General features: G+C 46.0%; 1 protein-coding gene across 5 annotated transcripts in view; it reads right to left on the minus strand.

The window, feature by feature from the left end:
- Nucleotides 1-17,913, minus strand: part of TMBIM6 (transmembrane BAX inhibitor motif containing 6) — a 96,763-nt gene that overhangs the window by 22,402 nt on the left and 56,448 nt on the right. For all 5 annotated transcript variants that reach the window (XM_069653873.1, XM_069653868.1, XM_069653872.1 and 2 more), the window contains exons 8-9: nt 16,186-16,286; nt 16,027-16,102 (exon numbers count right to left, since the gene is read on the minus strand). In XM_069653873.1, the coding sequence (XP_069509974.1) occupies nt 16,027-16,102; nt 16,186-16,286 (177 nt within the window). The remainder of the gene's footprint in view (nt 1-16,026; nt 16,103-16,185; nt 16,287-17,913) is intronic.

Below are 17,913 nucleotides of genomic sequence, written 5' to 3' on the forward strand. Positions count from 1 at the left end.
CAAGCGTATACCAAAAGCCAGCTAGTGGTGAGCGCGCATCTCCAGAGTTTTCTTTCGGTTTTGTTATCAGAAATTTTAAGTTTGCTGGCTTCATATTTAATGCAAAAGCCAAGAACTTCAGAGTAACACCTTTCTTTCCTGTTCGTGCCATGCAGTAACTGAATAGGAGTACAGTAAGTCTTTCAAGCGCAATGTCACACTCCCTTGCTCCGTTCATGAACAAAACCTCCATTTTACATTATTCACTTTGTTTTCACAGTAATTAGCAACTTATTGATAATCATGTCAGCCTTTGCCAATTAATCAGTCACTTAACAGACTAAGAAATATTGAATTGTAATGAGCAATTACTCTCAAATCGCAGCGCTCACCCCAGTAAACTGTTACAGCTGCTCTTCCCGATTCTCAACTCTTGTCCAAGACAACTTAAAAAGACCTTAAAAAGGAGCTGACACAAAACCTGACTTCCTCACTTGACATATCCGATAAAAGGCAGTTGGAAAAGGTGTTCACCTCCAACCTGTCCTAAACATTCCATTGTAGAATGTTACCCTGGCAAAACACTAACTTGCCCTGGATTACAGCTCAATCCTCCATCTTGTGAGCCGACAGCAACATATCTCTGGAATAAATGGTTAAGGAAGATTGGAGACATTTTCTTGTGTTCCCTACCCACTGCTACTGCTTGTACACAAATACGCCAGAGTGTTCTCATGCTCAGGCTAGTCATTGTACCCCACTTTCCCAAAAAACCTGACAGTCTACAGCCATCGACGGGAGAACAGAAGGAGTCGCAAGCCGTGTTGTGCCATTTTGTTTCATTCACTCCCCCCACCCCCGTGGATAAGTCTCAGGAAGTTACTAAAACTTGGAGTCTGCCACTTCGTAGGGGTTAGTGGGGTTCTTCAGTCTCCACGTGATCAGAAGAAGAAACTCGACACCACTTTTTTTTTGCTGTTTCTTGGTCCTTCTGCCGTGCTCGGGGGCGGTGTCCTGGTTTGATTTTGTCTTGGGAATTCTTTGGGAAGCCAGAGTATCTGAGGATAGGAAGCAGGGGAGGATCCCGAAACTGTTGGGTTCTTGGCTAAATGGCTTGGATCGGGAGGCTGAAGACAAGTCGATCACTGGATTTGAATCCGATAAGGACGAAGAGAAGAAGACGCCTGTAGCTACTTCGTTACCGTAGATGCCTGCCGAGTGACAGTTGCTGTGCTGACCCTTTCTTCCATGCAACAGATGAGCTCCCAACAGGAAGTCCTCTTCCCTTGGACTGGTGACACCAATCGGTCTTAACACCAACTACATTTCTAGCAATCCCACGACAAGCTGCGCCCTTCCTCGGCTGCAAACCACCAATACCATGGGACCCCAAGCCAGAGTTCTGTGCACTTCCTTTCGAAGAATCAATCTTAATGAAACTTTGGTGGACTCCTTCCAGAGGCAAGATTCCACTCCTTGAAGTCCCCTCACCAGAGTGTTGGACCGAGAAAGCGAGATCGATCAGATGTCAACAGTTCATCCGGTGTCCTGGAAAATGCACACACAAAAAAAAAAAAACTGAATTGTGAGCAGCAACGAAGAATCCTTTGCTGGGACCCTTTCCACTTGATTGCTGCTGCAAAATCCCTTAGTGTCCTTTCTTTAATCTGAAGACCAAGAATTAGACAACTGGTTCCTGTAGCTACTGCATCGTGAAGGCATCCACCTACATCTTCACTGCCAAGGCACTGTAATAATAAACAAAAATCACCGAGCCATTCTCCTGCACAACTATGGTGGCGATTCGTACATTTGGGAGTTCGCCCATACACATTCGCCCAGGCTTAACGCTAGTGTGCATTAAGAGAGCCTTCTACGAAGTCCCTGAACCCTTTTACCCACAAAAACAGCTACTGGCTAATTTCCACAGAAACTCTGGACTTTCTACAGCTTATTTCCTTTTTCACCTCCAATCGGACTCTGAAAGACTTCATAACTAGATTGGGATGGACTACTAAAGCAATAGCCTCTTTAAAAGTATTGCAAAGTAACTTGTGTCTGTTTCTGTCATACTGGTCTGAAACAAAGTATTACAAAGTCACTCACCTTTGAATTTCATACTGTAATTCTGAAAAGTAATTGCCAAGTTAGTACTTGCCGTTGAATTGGTTCCCCTATTCTAAAAAGTAACTACATGCGCTGTAAAATGTTTATCTGCTTGTGTTGGTCTTGTACCTTCAGTTTCCTAATGAAACAGTAAAACCTAGAAAGCGGACTATAAAATTTACAAGAACATGGCCTTTACTCATGTTGAATTTGTTTTATATTGCGTTTGCCAATTGTAGTATCCATCTATCAACATGCTGCCCACGTAGTCGCGCTGCCAGTAGGGCATCTGCCTCATCCCTTTTTTGTAATATTTCTGCTTTAGAAACTGAAGTTTCTGAATTACCCTACCTTCCTTCACTAGCCAAAGTTCCTCTCGCTTACCCCTCACTTCCTCCATCCATTTCCCCACCACCTCCTCCGATGCTTGTATCGGTCCTTCCAGGACCCCCATCTCTGCGCGCAGTATATTCTCTAGCAGAGTACTCTCCCCACATGCCCCCCCTCTGATCAATACGCCCCTCCATGTCCCCTTTGGCGCACCCCATACCGTGCCCTTATCCACTTCCTCACTGTCCCATCAGAAGGAAGCAGTCCTGTATCACGCCCTCAAGCTCCTCTCTAAACACTGGGTCCTTCCACAGGGACTGGTTACATCTCCATAGAGAGTTACCAGGACCTAAACCGGTCCAAGACAAGTCGAGGAAGGCCATATGATTATCAGACCAGTCAATGGTGGATCTCTGAGCTCAACGCAACCTCCAAACGTCCCCTTGAAATACAGAGATAACCTACGCGAGTATAGGTCCTGTGGGGCGGAGAGTAAAATGAGAAGCCCCTCTCGAGGGTGAAAAAAGCACCGCACCGGCTGTGCGAGACCAGACACACCTGCAATCCATCTCCACTCACCAAGAGGGGGCCCCAGCTCCCGTCGGTCCCAAGGTTCTTCTGCCCAGCTGCAAATCCACCCACATATTAAGGTCACCTCCCACGACTAAAGGCCCCACCCCCCGTTCAGGATACTTGCCAACAAAGGCTTAATAAAATAAAATGGCTGATGGAGCATACAACGCACAAACATAAATCACCCCACCTTATGAGACCCCACGGTATTAGCACCCTCCCTCTGCGCACCTCCATACCTTTGCCTCCATCTTCAGTCTTGTGTAGCATGATACCAAACCCCCTTTTCTAGCCTTTCCCTGACACCCGATATACTTGTCCACAGAAGACCACAAGGAACCTACCTTCCTTCCTCTCCCCTGGAGAGCATGGTTCCTTGGAGAAAGAACACCCATCTCCACTCTCCGAAACCCTCTAGCCACCAAAGACCTTTAAGTCCGTGAATTAAGCCCTTTCACATTTAACGTGCAAATCCGTAAGCGATCACTCCTTTCTTCCCTGTTCAGGTCCACCATCGCTGTACCACTGATGCCTTCAACAGCCCAGACAATCTCATAGTCCAACTAGGTCAAGACAAATCGCACTCGCCATCCCGCGCTGGCCCTTTTCAATCCCCCCCATCCCCTTGTTGTGCCCAGCCCCTTCCAGTTAACATCAATGGTCGAGCACCGAACCACCAATAGGACCAGATTCACTGGGTCACCTCCACATGCTCCTCCGAAACAAGAGTGCCTTTCCATTTCTCCACCCCTGCCCCCCAAACTCCTACACTTCCGCTCCAATCTTTGTCAAATTCTCCAACTACTCCCAACTAGGGATCAATAGTCTTCCCCTTCAAGGACGGCCCATCCAACTGTAAGCCCCCCAGATGAAACTCAGAATATGCCACCAAACGTGAACAAAAAATAAACCCCGAGGCACCCGGCTCGCCACTGTAAGCCTCCAGGGAGGTATTCACTTCCCAAGTCAGGTGCCACCAGCTGGAGGGGTTTTCAGCTTCCTAAATTTCCACAACCCGGGCACCTTGCACCTTTTATACGCCACTGTCCATCTTCCGGCACCTTTGATAGTCTTTTCGTTATGGACACGCATTCTGTAAATCCTCCCGTAGCCCTATGGATGTCATCCTCTGAGCAGTCTGTAGCTTTAACCATCTACTTTGAAGGAAATGGAGAAGGGAAATCCCCCATCTGTCTCACCCCCTTCTCTTTTAGCCATTTCGTAAGGGCTGTACATAAACATTTATTCGTCAAGTTAAGTGAGGCCAGGTCTTGAAAGATCGTAATTTTCGAAATTCCAAGCGCCACCGTGCCTACGACCCTCGCTTTTTCCTCCCGCATCTTTCGCTTGTCCGGATAGTTGTGAAAACGGGCTATGACAGACACTGGGCCTCTACTTGCCCCACCTACTCTGTGCAACCTATTATCTTAGCTCGTCAATGGTGTCATTTCCAAACAAGTTTTGCCACCTTGTGTATGATTCTCCCCCCCTGCCCCCCCGCCCCCATTGTTGGGAACCATATCCTGAACTGGCTCAGTCACCTCTCACCAGCTGCTTCCAACCTCCTCAACTGGAGGTACCCCCCCCGTACTCTCTGGGCTCCTCAGCACCATTCCCTTCCAAGGGATCTCTGGGATACCAGATGGTTTTGGTCACTACTCAAGCTCGGCCCCCCAAAGAAGATTCCACTGACCCCATTAGTCCATTAGGGTGCCACACAGTTTATCCGCACGCCCCAGCACCAGCCCACTGACCTTGCCCGAGTGTTCCTCCAATAAGGCGGGCCCACAGCTTATGTCTCAGCCTCTGCACCCTGGGTCAAACTTCATCAGACCTTATGGTACTCTCCTACACAGCCCTCAGTCAGGGGCCTACAGCTGCTCCCGACACTTACTCTGCCCATGGGGGCACCTCGCCACCGTGTTCATACAAGCCCCACAGCTCAGTGGTCCAAGCTACGTCGTGGCCCTTTCACCCTCCTGGGGCCCCGGCACCCAACCACCTTGCACCTTTCCCCACTCCTCCACCACTTGGGCCGGTCCTGGTTCGTATGATCCAGGTTCCGTCACCCCCAGGTGCTGATCACCACTCCGGAGTGCCTACCACCTTTCTGGTCCCCACTCAGGTGGTTGGGTGCCGCCCATCAGCTGCACTCCGATTCCAACCTTCACCACAGAGTGTGATCACAGCGCTGCTGCTTCAACACCTCAAGTTCTCTCGGTGGGCCCCGGTGCAGTTCAAAGGTCCTTGTTGCTAGTCGCCGTTGCGGAGCGCTGCATCCCGGAAAGCACTTTGCTTTTCCCGCAGAGATCTCACCCCATTTGATCTCAGCGCCTCCTTGAGCGATCCGCCCGATTTATGTCGCACCAGTTTTATCAGGGTACTCTAACATGGTGTGGTGCACAGGATGCCCAAATGATGGGGAGGATATTGACCAGGAGGACACACCAAAGTGGAGGCTCTCTCAACTGTGTGACCCGATGACATGGGAGCAGTATGCCTAGGCAGCAACCATAAGCGCGTCCCCTGGTGGCCTCCAGGACTTGCTCTTTTATTCACAAATCATATGCAACTTCTTGCAACATCTTGAAAGTTAATTCCACCAGGAAAATGTTTGCTAGAGTCTCTACAACTTTTAGACGCCAGTCTATTTGACTTGTGACTCTTGATATCAGAACTCTGAGCTGCCAGCCTGGTTTCTACCCAAATGCCCGATACCATCTACACCATCGGCTCAAAACTGGTATCCACTCTTAAAATAAGGCAACCACTGGTTTGGGTCCAGGTCCTAGTGATGGATCTTAAGTATAGTTCATGTTAAAGGATATTTGTACCGCGCACTACCACCACCGGAGTGGTCCCCTGGCGGCTCTGAAAGAGGGGTGGGGAGGGGGAAGAGGAGGTGAGTTAGTGGGAAGAGTCTGGAAAAGTGCAAGAGAGCAGTGATGTGCTGTTGGCAGCCTCAGCCCGGTGGGTCTGTTGGCTGGGCTTGGGGTGTTTTATGGTCGGTAGTCGTTTTGTGCTGTTGTGCAAGTCTAAGTGCGGTTTGTTTTGTTGTTGCAGTGTAGTGAAGTGAAGTTTGTGCGGATTGCTGCGTTTTAGGGTTGTGGTTTTGTTTGGTTAGAGTTTGAGAGGTGTATGCAGAGGGGTGAAATTGTTAGTAGATTGGTTAGTTGGCATTGCTGTCTTTGCAATTATGTCTAAGTGTGATGCTTGCTATCATTCACTGTTCCATCAGAGTGTGGCGGTTGTAAATTTCAATATTCTGTCTAGATGTGAGGCAGGCTAGTGATCAGGATTCCATTTGAGTGCTTCACTTATCATTCACAGTTCATCTAAGTGTGGCACATGCCAACATTCACATTTCTATCTAGATCGGACACAGGCTAATGTTAAAGGGATGGTCTAGTAAACATTTTTATTTAAAAAATAGATAGGCCACATAAAAAAAAAAATACTAGCATCCTCCATTTTAAAACTTCCTATGTAAAATTTTGAGCTATTCAAGCTCAAAATTAGAAAAAGCAAGAACAGGGGTGCCGCCATTTTGTGAAATGGAGGCCCTCCTGTGCTGGCTTTTGCGGCACTAATGAAGGAAAAGCCAGCCAGCTGTAGTAAACAAAGTCTACCGCTGGGTGGCTTTCCCTTCATTAGTGCCGGGACTCGGAGGACGCGGACCGGAGACCAGAGCAGGAAAGCTGCAGCTGAATCTCGTTAAGTGCTATTTATTTTTTTTACAAAAAATAAGCAATAGCTGTGTTTTTTTTTCTAAGTTTTCCGGGCTGGAGGAGCCCGGAAAACTTAGAAATAAAACCGCAGCTTTAAAAACGTATTTATGTTTGCGGTCGCTTTTGAAGCGACCGCAAACATAAATACAACGTTATTGTGTTGGAAAACGCTGCGATTTTAAAATTGCAGCGTTTTCCAACACAACCGCGTTGTGTCTGCCGGAATCTGCTTTACCATTTGGGGCTCTCGGGCTCCCCACGGGGAGCCCGAGAGCCCCAAATGGAAAAGCAGATTCAGGCAGACAACGCGGCATTGCGGAAAACAACCGCATTGTGTCTGCCGGAATCTGCTTTACCATTTGGGGCTCTCGGGCTCCTCACGAGGAAAGCTTCAAAAGCGACCGCAATTTGATCAGATGCCATATAACCGTGCTTCTGTACGCTGTTAAGGCAATTGTTGCTTTTTGTAGATCCGCAAGATCAGCATTGAAAAGTAAGCACAAAGAAAGGGTGTCCCATGGAAGTGTATGGGAGGAAGGAAAGCAGCCAAAATACAAAAAACATTTTCTAAAAGAATAATTTTAGATCTCTTATCCAGATGGGCACTCTGCAAAAAAGATAAAAGACAGTGGCCATGTACTATAGCAGTGGCCCATATATCATCAAGTCCCACTTGCATTGGCCTACGTCCTAAGCATAAGCACTAGGGCCCAGTGACCATTGCCCCCTTCGGTAACACTCTTGTTCCCATGGGATTGTACCCCAAAAAACTGCCCACAACCATAGCTGCGATACCTGTGCTGCTGCATTGTATTGCCCTGAAAACTGTTCCCAGGGACACGCTGAGTTTTCTGATTAAATCAAAATGTAGTCTTTCCCCTTTGAAATCTTCATTTCCATCCCTGTATCTTTTGAGGTCCTCGCACCTCATCCCCCTCCTACACCCCTCCACCCCCCACCCCCATTTCCAATTAGGAAAATCCCTCATGTTCCACTCCCGTTGTACCATTTCCCCATTGCTTGTTCCTATGACACTTAATGATCAGGTCTTGTGCTTTTTCCACGATAAAGACAAATACAATAAAATTCGAACCAGGCTCTCCAGCCCTCTGCAAAATGCCCAACATGCCATTTGGGCCCCTTTGACATTCCCCACATACCTAGATCCCCCCCCGCCACCAAATATCCCCGAGCACTTCTTTCCTGCTGAAAGCACAGAAGAAAAAAAACAAAAAAGGTAGCTTAATTTCTGCAAAGCCATAGCCAGATAAATGAAATACTTGGGGCCAGGAGACACCACCTTCTCTGGTTTAAATCCAACAGTTAAAAAAAAGAAAAGGTTAGACACTTAAAAACAAAAAAAGTAAAATCTACAAAACTGTGTGATCAATTTCCTTCTCATTTGGTGCAATATGGGGGTGGGGGGAGAGAATGCATTTTTTGTACAATCAATTGAGGTTTCTACAGTACTAACTTTAATAGATGTACATGCTAAGGAAAGTGTTACACCAGTTTTTCTTAAGTCCAACTAAGGGCTTCATAAAACCATACATCTGAGACAGTACATAACCTCCACTCTTAGTTTAAGGCTGTACCACCCGAGAATGTTCATAGCATGGACAGAGCAACCAGGCTTATCTTAGGAGCGACGGCTGTAGCTGGGTACAAATAAATTGTAGTATACTTATGGTCCAAACAAACACTGAAACTATGTATTGTAAACATACATGGTTTAGAGAAATAAGTACTATAACTTATCATATAAGCACAATTATAAAAACCAACAATACTAGAAGGAAACAACCCAAATTATAACCTTAAGAATAGCAATCGGCAGTTCAAGTTGAGTCAAACCTATTACACATTCAGAATGCAATCAGCGATTCTTGGGGAGTAAAATCAGGTTAGATCTACTTTTAGAATACAGTCAGTAATTCAAGGGTAGTAAACCATGCAGTGACACTCAGTTAGGAAATCACTTAATAAACCAACCATGTTAGAAGTATACTCCTTGCAACATTACTTTTTAGAACTCAGTTCAGAATTAGTAAAACAACTCACTTTATGGAGAGGCATTAAGCTAGTGAAAAGTATTAAAATCACAATACCTATTTTAGAATGCACTCAGCAATTCCAAGGAAAGTAAACCCCCAATTACACTTTAAGACCGACCCACGGTCTCTCAAGATAGGTAATGGATCCTTTGACTATTTTGGAAATGCTCTAGGCAATTTCAGGGGAGGCGCAACCCAGTGTTACAAGTTTAGAAGAGCAGCAGTGTTAGGGAGAATTCTCAGAAATCTGCTAATTCCCTTCTACCTTAGAGACCCCCCCCCCCCCCCCCTCGCCCCAGCTCTTTTTGCTGGACTTTAGGACTTTGAAAAACAAACCCACTCTTGTATTTTTCTGTGATTTGGACTCTGAGAAACGCCACAGGCATCATCTTTACATTGTGACACAGCACCTTCAGAGCAGTGTCACAAGGAAGTCTCCTAGATTTCCCAAAGGTTTAAATACCTCCTCTTGGTGAAACTACTGTTTCCAAGAGCAGTGAAGTGAAATTGACTTTACTTAAATTTTCTAACTTTCTAGACCCAGCTTACAATCCGGTGCTGGAGGGGTTACTTAGTATCCCCTTTGCCTAGTTTCTCATGTAACATTTTTATGTTACTCTTTTTAACAACGGCTGGTGGCAGTGTTTACTTTTTCCTATCATTCAGTGTTTCTACCACGTGCTGCAATTGCAGCTGCAGTAAAGCACCCATGGGTGCCCATTTCGCCAAAATGACCCTGGTCGTCTTTTTTCTTGAGATTTACTCTGTGCGCGAAACCAGGTTTGGTCCCTTTGTTCGTTTTGTCTTTGGCAGGATTCACTGGCTCCAGCATGTCTGGCAGGGCAGGAAGCGAGGGAGGTGCCCGAAAATCCCTGTGCTTAATCCCCTTGGTTACAGGAATGCACCCAAAAGGTGATGGCTGGCTGTTCTTGGAGGGCAGCCACCCTGCTGTGTGAGTGACAGGTATGCTGCGAATGAATGTGAGAAACCTGCATAAAAGGGTAAGGCTTTTGGCTTTGAAGGCAGAGTCGACCACTGGATGAAGGAATCTGAAGATGAACTTGGAAGAGACGCTTGCTGCAACTCCTGGACCGTTGGTTTGCCCAGTGAAACCCCGCTGAAGCTCTGAATTTGCATCTACTAGAGAAGCCCTGCAACGGACGACTTCTCCCCTTGGGTTGGTGGGACCAATCAACCCCAAAGCGAACTCGTCTGGACATCCTCTCGGAGCTGGCTGTACTTCCACTGCTTCTGCAGGAACCGATTGCCAGGGAGAGAAACACCAGAATCGAGTGTCGTTTAAGTTGGACCTGAGCTCCAGGACTCCCATGAAGCAGGACTGACCAAGCCCGAGCCACTTCAGAGTGCTGGACCGCAGATGCGAGGAAAGTCAATAAAAGGTATCCGAGAAACGCAGTGGTGTTATTTGCGAGAGCAGAGAGAAGCTGAAACCTCAAAGTACTGCTGATCTGAAGTTTGCCCATTGCTGATGCAGACCTTCAATTCGTAGTGCAGGAGTCCCCAGCCGTCCTCCCTCTTGTCCCCACAACTGAGACCCAGGAACAACAGGATCTGCAAACCTACACAGTAACAGAAGCCAGCTGGAACCACTTTCTTCTAGCCAAAGGCACTGTAAAACTAAGGGGTGGCTTACCTCCTGTTGTGTAGCCTTGCTAGTTATCAGTTGAGACTTGTCTTGGTTGCCTTGGCAGAGTTACTTGCAGCTTTGCCCCTCACAAGCCTCCTAGCTTGTGGCCCTACAGTGATTTCATTTTATACAAAGACTTCTAAAACATTTTGCAAGACTTTTTACCTATACCTGCAAGAAGTGCTTTGGCTCACAGACTTTTGTTCAATTAACATTGGCTGTCCTGGCTCCCTGAAAGACTCTGCTTAACTCCGACTTGGTGCTTTAAAATTTCACCCAGCAAAGGGTTAATTTACTTGGCATTGGAGGGTTTAAAAAGTACTTACCTGCTTAAGAATATTTGTTAACCATCGTTTTATTCCCTCATCTTCTCCTGATAAATCAATGTCCACATTGTCCTGGTTATTTAAGTCACCTCGGGGTGTAGGAAGTATCTGTGTGCCATCCCAAATGGGTATCTACGGATGTATTGAAACGGAGTGTGCATTTTTGAAGTATATTATTGGGTTACATATTTTGCTTCCTTCCAAGGAAGGCTTATTCAACAGACTTAATAAATAATTGTTTAATCAGGAAACCTTGAGTGTGTTTATTTGGATACTTGCCACTGTGAATCTCGGTGAGATTACCCTACAGCTGACACTGACCCCTCAAGATAAGCCTGGCTGCGCAGTCACTCTACCAACTTGTGTAGTACATGCTTATACCAAAGTCTGGGTTAACTATTTCCAAGCGGACAAGGCTGGTGCAGTCTCCCACAGGGTACTGCAAATAATCTTGCCTACAAGCAGCTATTCAAGGTAAGTAACAATTTACTTTTCAGGAAGGGAATCAAGCAACTCAGAGGCAAGTATTTCTTCAAGGACTGTTTGAGGTCTGTATAAAGCAGATCAGGGAAAGCAACACTGTATGGTACACTTCGATAAGAACACAATGTTATTCAAGGTCGGTTATTGGTGAGCTTGTACACTCAGTTAAGCAATGATAAAACAGTACCAACACTAACTTTTCATAAGTGGGTGTTTGGGACACATCATTCAAAACACACGAAATTTAATGACACTTTGTAACTTCTTTCACAAAGATACAATTACCACACTAATTCTTTAAGCATTAAGTACTTGTAAACTGGTTCTATTTTTCAAGTTAGAAGCCTTTTCTTATCCAGTCCTTCACTAGTCTATTGCATGAGTTCTCAGAGGCAAGAAGAGGGACCCTAGTGGTTTAGGTGCCAACTGTAGGCAGGTTGAGATCAGGGTTCAGTTACAGGAAAGTCAAAATAATATCTTCTTTAAACAAGTATTCTCTTTCAAGGTTAAAGTGTTCCGGGACTTCTGTGAAGGCTCCCTATATGTGTTCCAGCAATACCCAAGCCCACACAGTTAATGTTAAAAAGGTATTTGTACCGCGCACCGTCACCAACGGAATTGGTCCACAGGCGCTCAGACGATCTGCAAACAAGAAGGGGGGGGGGTTAATCAGGTGAAGAGGGAGTAGGAAAGTGAGAGAAGTGATGTCCTATTGGCAGCTTCAGTTCGGTTTTCACTGTGCACCGAGCTTGGCTGTGAATATCGGATCGATGAGAGTCCTTGTGTGCTGTTGGTGAGAGTTATGTTTGTTGTTGCGGTGTGGTTAAGTGTGTGCGGTTTGCTGTGCCAGAGGGTGGTTGTGTGGATTTGTGTGCAAGCTAGTATGCAGAAATGTGAGCTTTTGGGTTAGAGGGTTATATTTCTTGGTCCTTAATTCTTGTTCTATGTATCTGGTTGTTCTATGTATCTGGTTGTTCTGTGGAGTAGGCATATTCTCCCTTTCTTTCCTGTCCGTCTAATTGTTAGGAGTGATGGGGTGGCAAGTTCCCAGATGTGTTCTTTCCGACCTTTGTGTACCAGGTTGAAGCGTGTAGTGTTCCCCCACCTGGTGTTAGTGCTGTATTTTTAGTATCACCGGCTCCCTTCCTATCTATTTCCGGTCAGTGATCCATTGCTGCCTGCATTTACTTTGTAGGCTAAGGAGTTATTGACATGTCACCCTTAACCTTCCATCCCGATCTCTGCATGATTGTTCTTTGGTATGATTCTAGCTCATCTATTTTTCTATTAGTAAGTTGATATGCTGTAGATTGTTCTTACCATACTTCAGTTCATGGGCAGTAGCTTAGGGAGATAGGGACGATTGGTTTCCTCTCAGCATTGTTTCAGCTGTGTATGTGCCCCCATAGGCACTCTCTAGTTATGGGGTGAAGAGCCAAGATTTGAGGAGTTTTCTGAATAGGAGGTGATCTCATGTCCTACGTATGTTCTTTGGCTGCTTGTTCCATGTTTTTGAGGTGAGAGAAAGCGGATCCTCCGAATTTTCTTTTGTTGTAGGGTTTTGGTTCCAAACGGATGTCGCTGCTGGATCCAAGTGGCCTTGTTGGGCGGTGTACCTTTATATTTTCTCTTATGAACTCCGCCCCGTGGATTGCTCTGTGCATTATGCACATTGATCTGAACTCGATTTGCTGTTTTATTGGTAGCCAGTATAGTGTTTTCAGCGCTGGTCTGAGGTGTTCTCTTCGAGAGTTTGAGGAGCAGTCTGACTGCCACATTTTGTATGCTTTGAGGTTTTTTTTAGAAGTTGTTCTATGATGCCCAGATATAGGCTATTGGCGTAGTCTATTCTAGACATGACGAGAGCGATTGACGGCGAGTGTTTTGTTGGTGAATGACAGGAATGGTAGGATCATTTTTACTGCTCGTAGGAGGATGAAGCATTTCTTGATTAGAGAGTTTATTTATGGCTCTAGAGTAAGAGAAAAGATGAGCTTCTGGGTGGATGCCTTCCGGATGCAGCAGCAGCACAGGACCCGGTCCCGAGAAGAAAGAACTTGACACTGGATGGGAACTTGCAGCAGCAATCACAGGAGGCTTGCATCAACTTCACAGATTCTCACGGCTGTGGATTTGGCACCTTTTTACAGCAGCCAGATGAAGAACAAATATCGCTGGTCAGATTCTCTTCACTCTCGGTCCTGCACACTGGCGAGGGGACTTCAGGGATTCAAAATCACATCTCTGGAGAGGCAGGAGGAGGCCAAAGTTTCAGACGGATTGGGACTTCGGAAGACCATGGACTGCACAATGGCTTGAGATCTCAGGATATCGGGCTATTGCAGCCCAGCAAGGTCACAGCACGTTGTGGGGTGGCTCAAAATGCAGGTCTCCTTCAGACTAGTGGACCTCACCAGCCTCTTGGTAGGAGACGTCGCTTTCAGGACCCCCAGGTCAATTAGAGGGAAGGGTTACAGCAGGTTATAAAGCAGGCTCTCCAGTTGCTGGAAATCGCTGCAATCGTAGTTTCTTCATCTTCCTCTTTGGTTTCAGCTCCAGTGGTCGACTTAGCTTTCAGGTTCGGAGCATTTATTGGAACTAGATCACAACTTCAGCAATCTCCCCCTGCAATTTACAGAAAGGGGTGGTCTGGCCGTTTAATCAGGACAGCCAGCCACCCCCCGCCCCCCACTGCGAATTGGTTCCTTTCAGGCAAGATGGAAGATGGAGGGCTGTAGAGTTTTGGACTCCTCCCTCACTTCCTGCCTTCTCAGGTACTGGAGCCTGGGCAGGGAATCCAATGGATTCCCGCCAAAGAAAACTTCCCCTGCCATTCTGGGCGGGAATGACCTCGTGGAAGACCTGAGAAACAGAAAGCATGCAAGAAATGGCAAAAAAGGAGCCCCACCATTTTACCAAAATGGTGGCCCTTCCGTGCATTACAGAGGCTGAATTAACAGCCTGCGGGCAATAAAGACAAAGTCATAGAGGCAAGACCACTGGCACCAGCCATTCATGCAATTGTAACAAAAGGTTACCAGGTAAGTAAGCAAGGGGATACATGAATCCCCCAGCACTCCAAATAAGCTGGATCACTTCTACAAATTGTAAAGGGGATGAAAATACTGCTTTACTACTTGGGAACAGTAGTTCACCCAAGTATAGGAAAGTGAAATTAGCAGGGGAGACTAAAGGGACAACCCATCCCAAGTCCAAAAGTTGTAGGAAACTAGAACTTCAACCATACACTATGGAGAGACATAAAAAGGTCACACCCATTGAAAGGGTAAAAGACTAGGTGAGAGGAGAAAAAGATTCCCCTTCACCTAGGCGCAAAGTAAAAGAGTTACCAAGTCCAAGCAAAAGGTTCTGGGGTTGACACAGATCAGGAAGATTTATCATAATTATGAAAATCTGACCCAACAGTCCCCAAACCTTTTGTGGACAATGAGGCAAACATGTACATCAAATGGAGGGATGAGCACCATCCGCACTTCAATAGAGAAATAATTGCAACACAAATTAGCACTTAAACAATACTGCTGAGGCTATGCTTAAGTGCAGTAATTAACAGTAAGCAAAACCAAGTGCAATTCAGTCCAAGCAATTTACAATTGCCTTTAAATTCATTTGACCCCAAATTGGCGCTTAGAAGGAATGATTAGAAAATTAAGAGCCATGCAGGGAGTTTAGACACATGACACAAGTGGCCTTAAAACATGGCAGCACTTCAGAAACATTATAGTGTGTGAGGTTCTCCCCTAAGAATTTCTCAGAACATTTACTGCCAAATGTATTTTAATTAAGCATGTTACGATAGTAAAACTGACAATACGCGGGATCCATATAATGGATTTATGCTTCTTCACGAAGGAATATAACAATTGATTGTGGCAAAGAGTGTATTTTTAAGAACACAAGACCAGCAATGCTGGTTAAAACCAGAAAAGGTAGGATCTAAATATCACTTCATTGGGATTTTGTGTAATAAGTGGGAAATTGTAAATAGCCAGTTACATTGGTCAAAGCAGGTTTAGGAAAATATGAAAAAGTTTACTGAATAGTTTGGGGGCCCTTCGTCAGAGTTCTCTTCCAGCAAATTTAGTGGTAAATGGTGCAGTTTGAAGCATATTAGACCACTCATACTGGAAAAGTCAGCTTTCTTCCACACATACCCTGAACTAAGTCCCTCCTGCCAGATTAATAACTGAAAGTTGCCCTGCGCCTCAACACCTACCACCATACACCTACCACCATTCAGCTGGCAATCCACAAAGAAACGAAATAAAAATAATACAGGAGGCATCCTGCTCCCAAAAGTAAAATATGTGAGAATTTAAACATAGCATCTCAATCACCAAACAGGAAGAAATAAAGTTTGGGCACAGATCAAAAGAGCAATGCTGTGGGGATGCCACAAAGACAAAGCAATGAAAGAAACTTTAGCGCCATTTCATAGATTGAAGGTGACAAAAGGCTGGAAAACAATTTCAAGGCTGCTAAGTGCAATGTTCAAAACAAACGCCAAAGAAAAGGGAAACCGGGTTCATGCTAGCCAGAGGAGTGCTGAGGGAGAGGGAGTGTGCATCTGCTCAGTGGCACCTCAACTGCAGGCACTTCTAGAAAAACACTATTTTTGGCTAGTGACGTTTCACAGGCGGCAGTGGTGGGGAACAAGGTACATACACCTAGCACCTCTAAGAACAGATGGAGGTGAGGAGGGGGACGGTGGTATGGTGGTGTGTGGGGGGGGGGGGGGAATGCCCACAGTAGTCCCTACAAATTCTTCAAGTACTCACCTTTTCATTCATGGCCAGGATAATCATGAGTTTTCGAAAAATGGTGATGAAGTCCAGGAAGAGATCCACGCAGTGCCTGGGAGACGGTTAAAGAAATTCGGTTACTTTCTCAAAGTCAATCAGTGGAATACCAAGAGTAACCAACAGCCCATCACTCACCAGATATAGTCCTTGTCTCCAAACTCTGCTTTCTCAATGATAAGCTGAGTGTCAAACAGGACGAAGCCACACATAACCAGCAATCCCAAATACAGGTTTGCCTAAATCAGAAGGCAAAAGGAAGGTCATCATACAGTCCGAAATCTTCACACACAAAGACTAAGAGGTTCACCCCAAGACAATACCCTCAAGTATATCCACCCCTCCCCACCCACTTACAACAGAAGGCAATAGAAAAAAATTACACACTCAGTTACATGCTCCTATCAGATTTTCGAATTTGCCCATTCTGGCAAAAAAGTACTGACCCTTTCTTCCTTCACCACTTATACTCTACAAATGTGTCCCACACATGTAAATGAGAGTGACGCCACCCCTTTCCTACTCCCTCGCCTCCACACTCTAAACCCAAACCCCCCTCACCCCGACCCCCTTCTACCTTAGTTCTTTGAAGGATGACCAATTGCAATGGAGCTTAGTATGAAAGGAAAATAAACAAATTGAGTTACTTTTAATTTCAGGGAAACCGCTGGTAAAAGCGGTTAGGTAGATTTTCCTTCTGGAGTGAAATTCTCCCCACTTGCAAGTCTCCCAGCATTTTGGCTGGACTATTGGATTTTTTGATTGATTCTCCTGGGTGAGTGGGAAACTTTTTCTACACTCATCCTTTTACTCTGACCCTGGAAACACCTTTTACCTCTTTTTGGTACTTGTGCTTTCCTCCAACCTTACTGGCATCTACCTTTTCCTATTGCAGCACACAGCACTTTTTGTGCAGTGTTGCTGGAGGTTCCTAGAGCTTCCATTTTTATTTTCCCTGTGAAAACACGTTGTTTTCAAGGCAGGGGAACACTTTGTCCAACCTGCATTTTATTTTGCGAGATCAGCACACCCCACCTTAAGTGGAGCGCCGAGAGGAAACAATGTCTCCCTTTTCAAACCTCTCCAGTAACCTTTCGGTTACTGACACAATTGGACAGCCTGGTGGCAGTGTACCTTTTCACACAACTTTGTGAAATTTTGCTGCAGGCTGTCTTCGCAGCTGCAGCAAAGGACCCCAATTTGCCTAAAATGGTGGCTGTACTTGAAGCCCTGTTCGGGAACTTGTCCTTTGAGCCGTTTTCTACCTAGCTGGGGGGGGGGGGGGTCTTCATGAGTCATTTCTCCTTTTTGAGGGTTTGGGGGGTTGAAGATGGAGGCTTCCCTTGGAAAGCCCACAAAGACTCGGTGCCTGAGGACAGTAATTGGAGGAGGTGACCGAAACTGCCTGTGTCTTTGTCCTGCAGTGTGCCTGCCTGAAACCAGTTTGCACTGGGAGCCTTGGTTGTCCCCATTGGACAGGACGCCACCCCAAGTCTGAATGGAGCATGAGTGTTGATTGGTGGGCTCAGCCGGTGTTACTGGATAAATCCGAGGGTCCTAGAAGAGTCCATCATTGGAACCAAGATTCCAACAAAGGAGGACATCCTCACCCACTTCTAGCTACCACCAGAGTAACCGCTGCTGTCCCAACCTCAATTTCTGTGCAACAGGGGAAACACGAAGAGGAAAACTTCATCTCCTGGACTCATGGACCCAACCAGTCCCAAGACGAACTGCACATTGCGCCCTTGCTGGAAGAATTGAGACCTCCACGGCCCGCAATTCACCATTGCCCAGGGTTCTGTACTTTTTTGTGGTGCAATGTCCTCTGAAGCGCGGTTTCGTCTCAAACTTTGTAGGCTTCCT

This window comes from Ambystoma mexicanum, chromosome 3q (genome assembly GCF_040938575.1).
Source record: "Ambystoma mexicanum isolate Mex_15411 chromosome 3q, UKY_AmexF1_1, whole genome shotgun sequence".
NCBI classification, from domain to species: Eukaryota; Metazoa; Chordata; class Amphibia; order Caudata; family Ambystomatidae; genus Ambystoma; species Ambystoma mexicanum.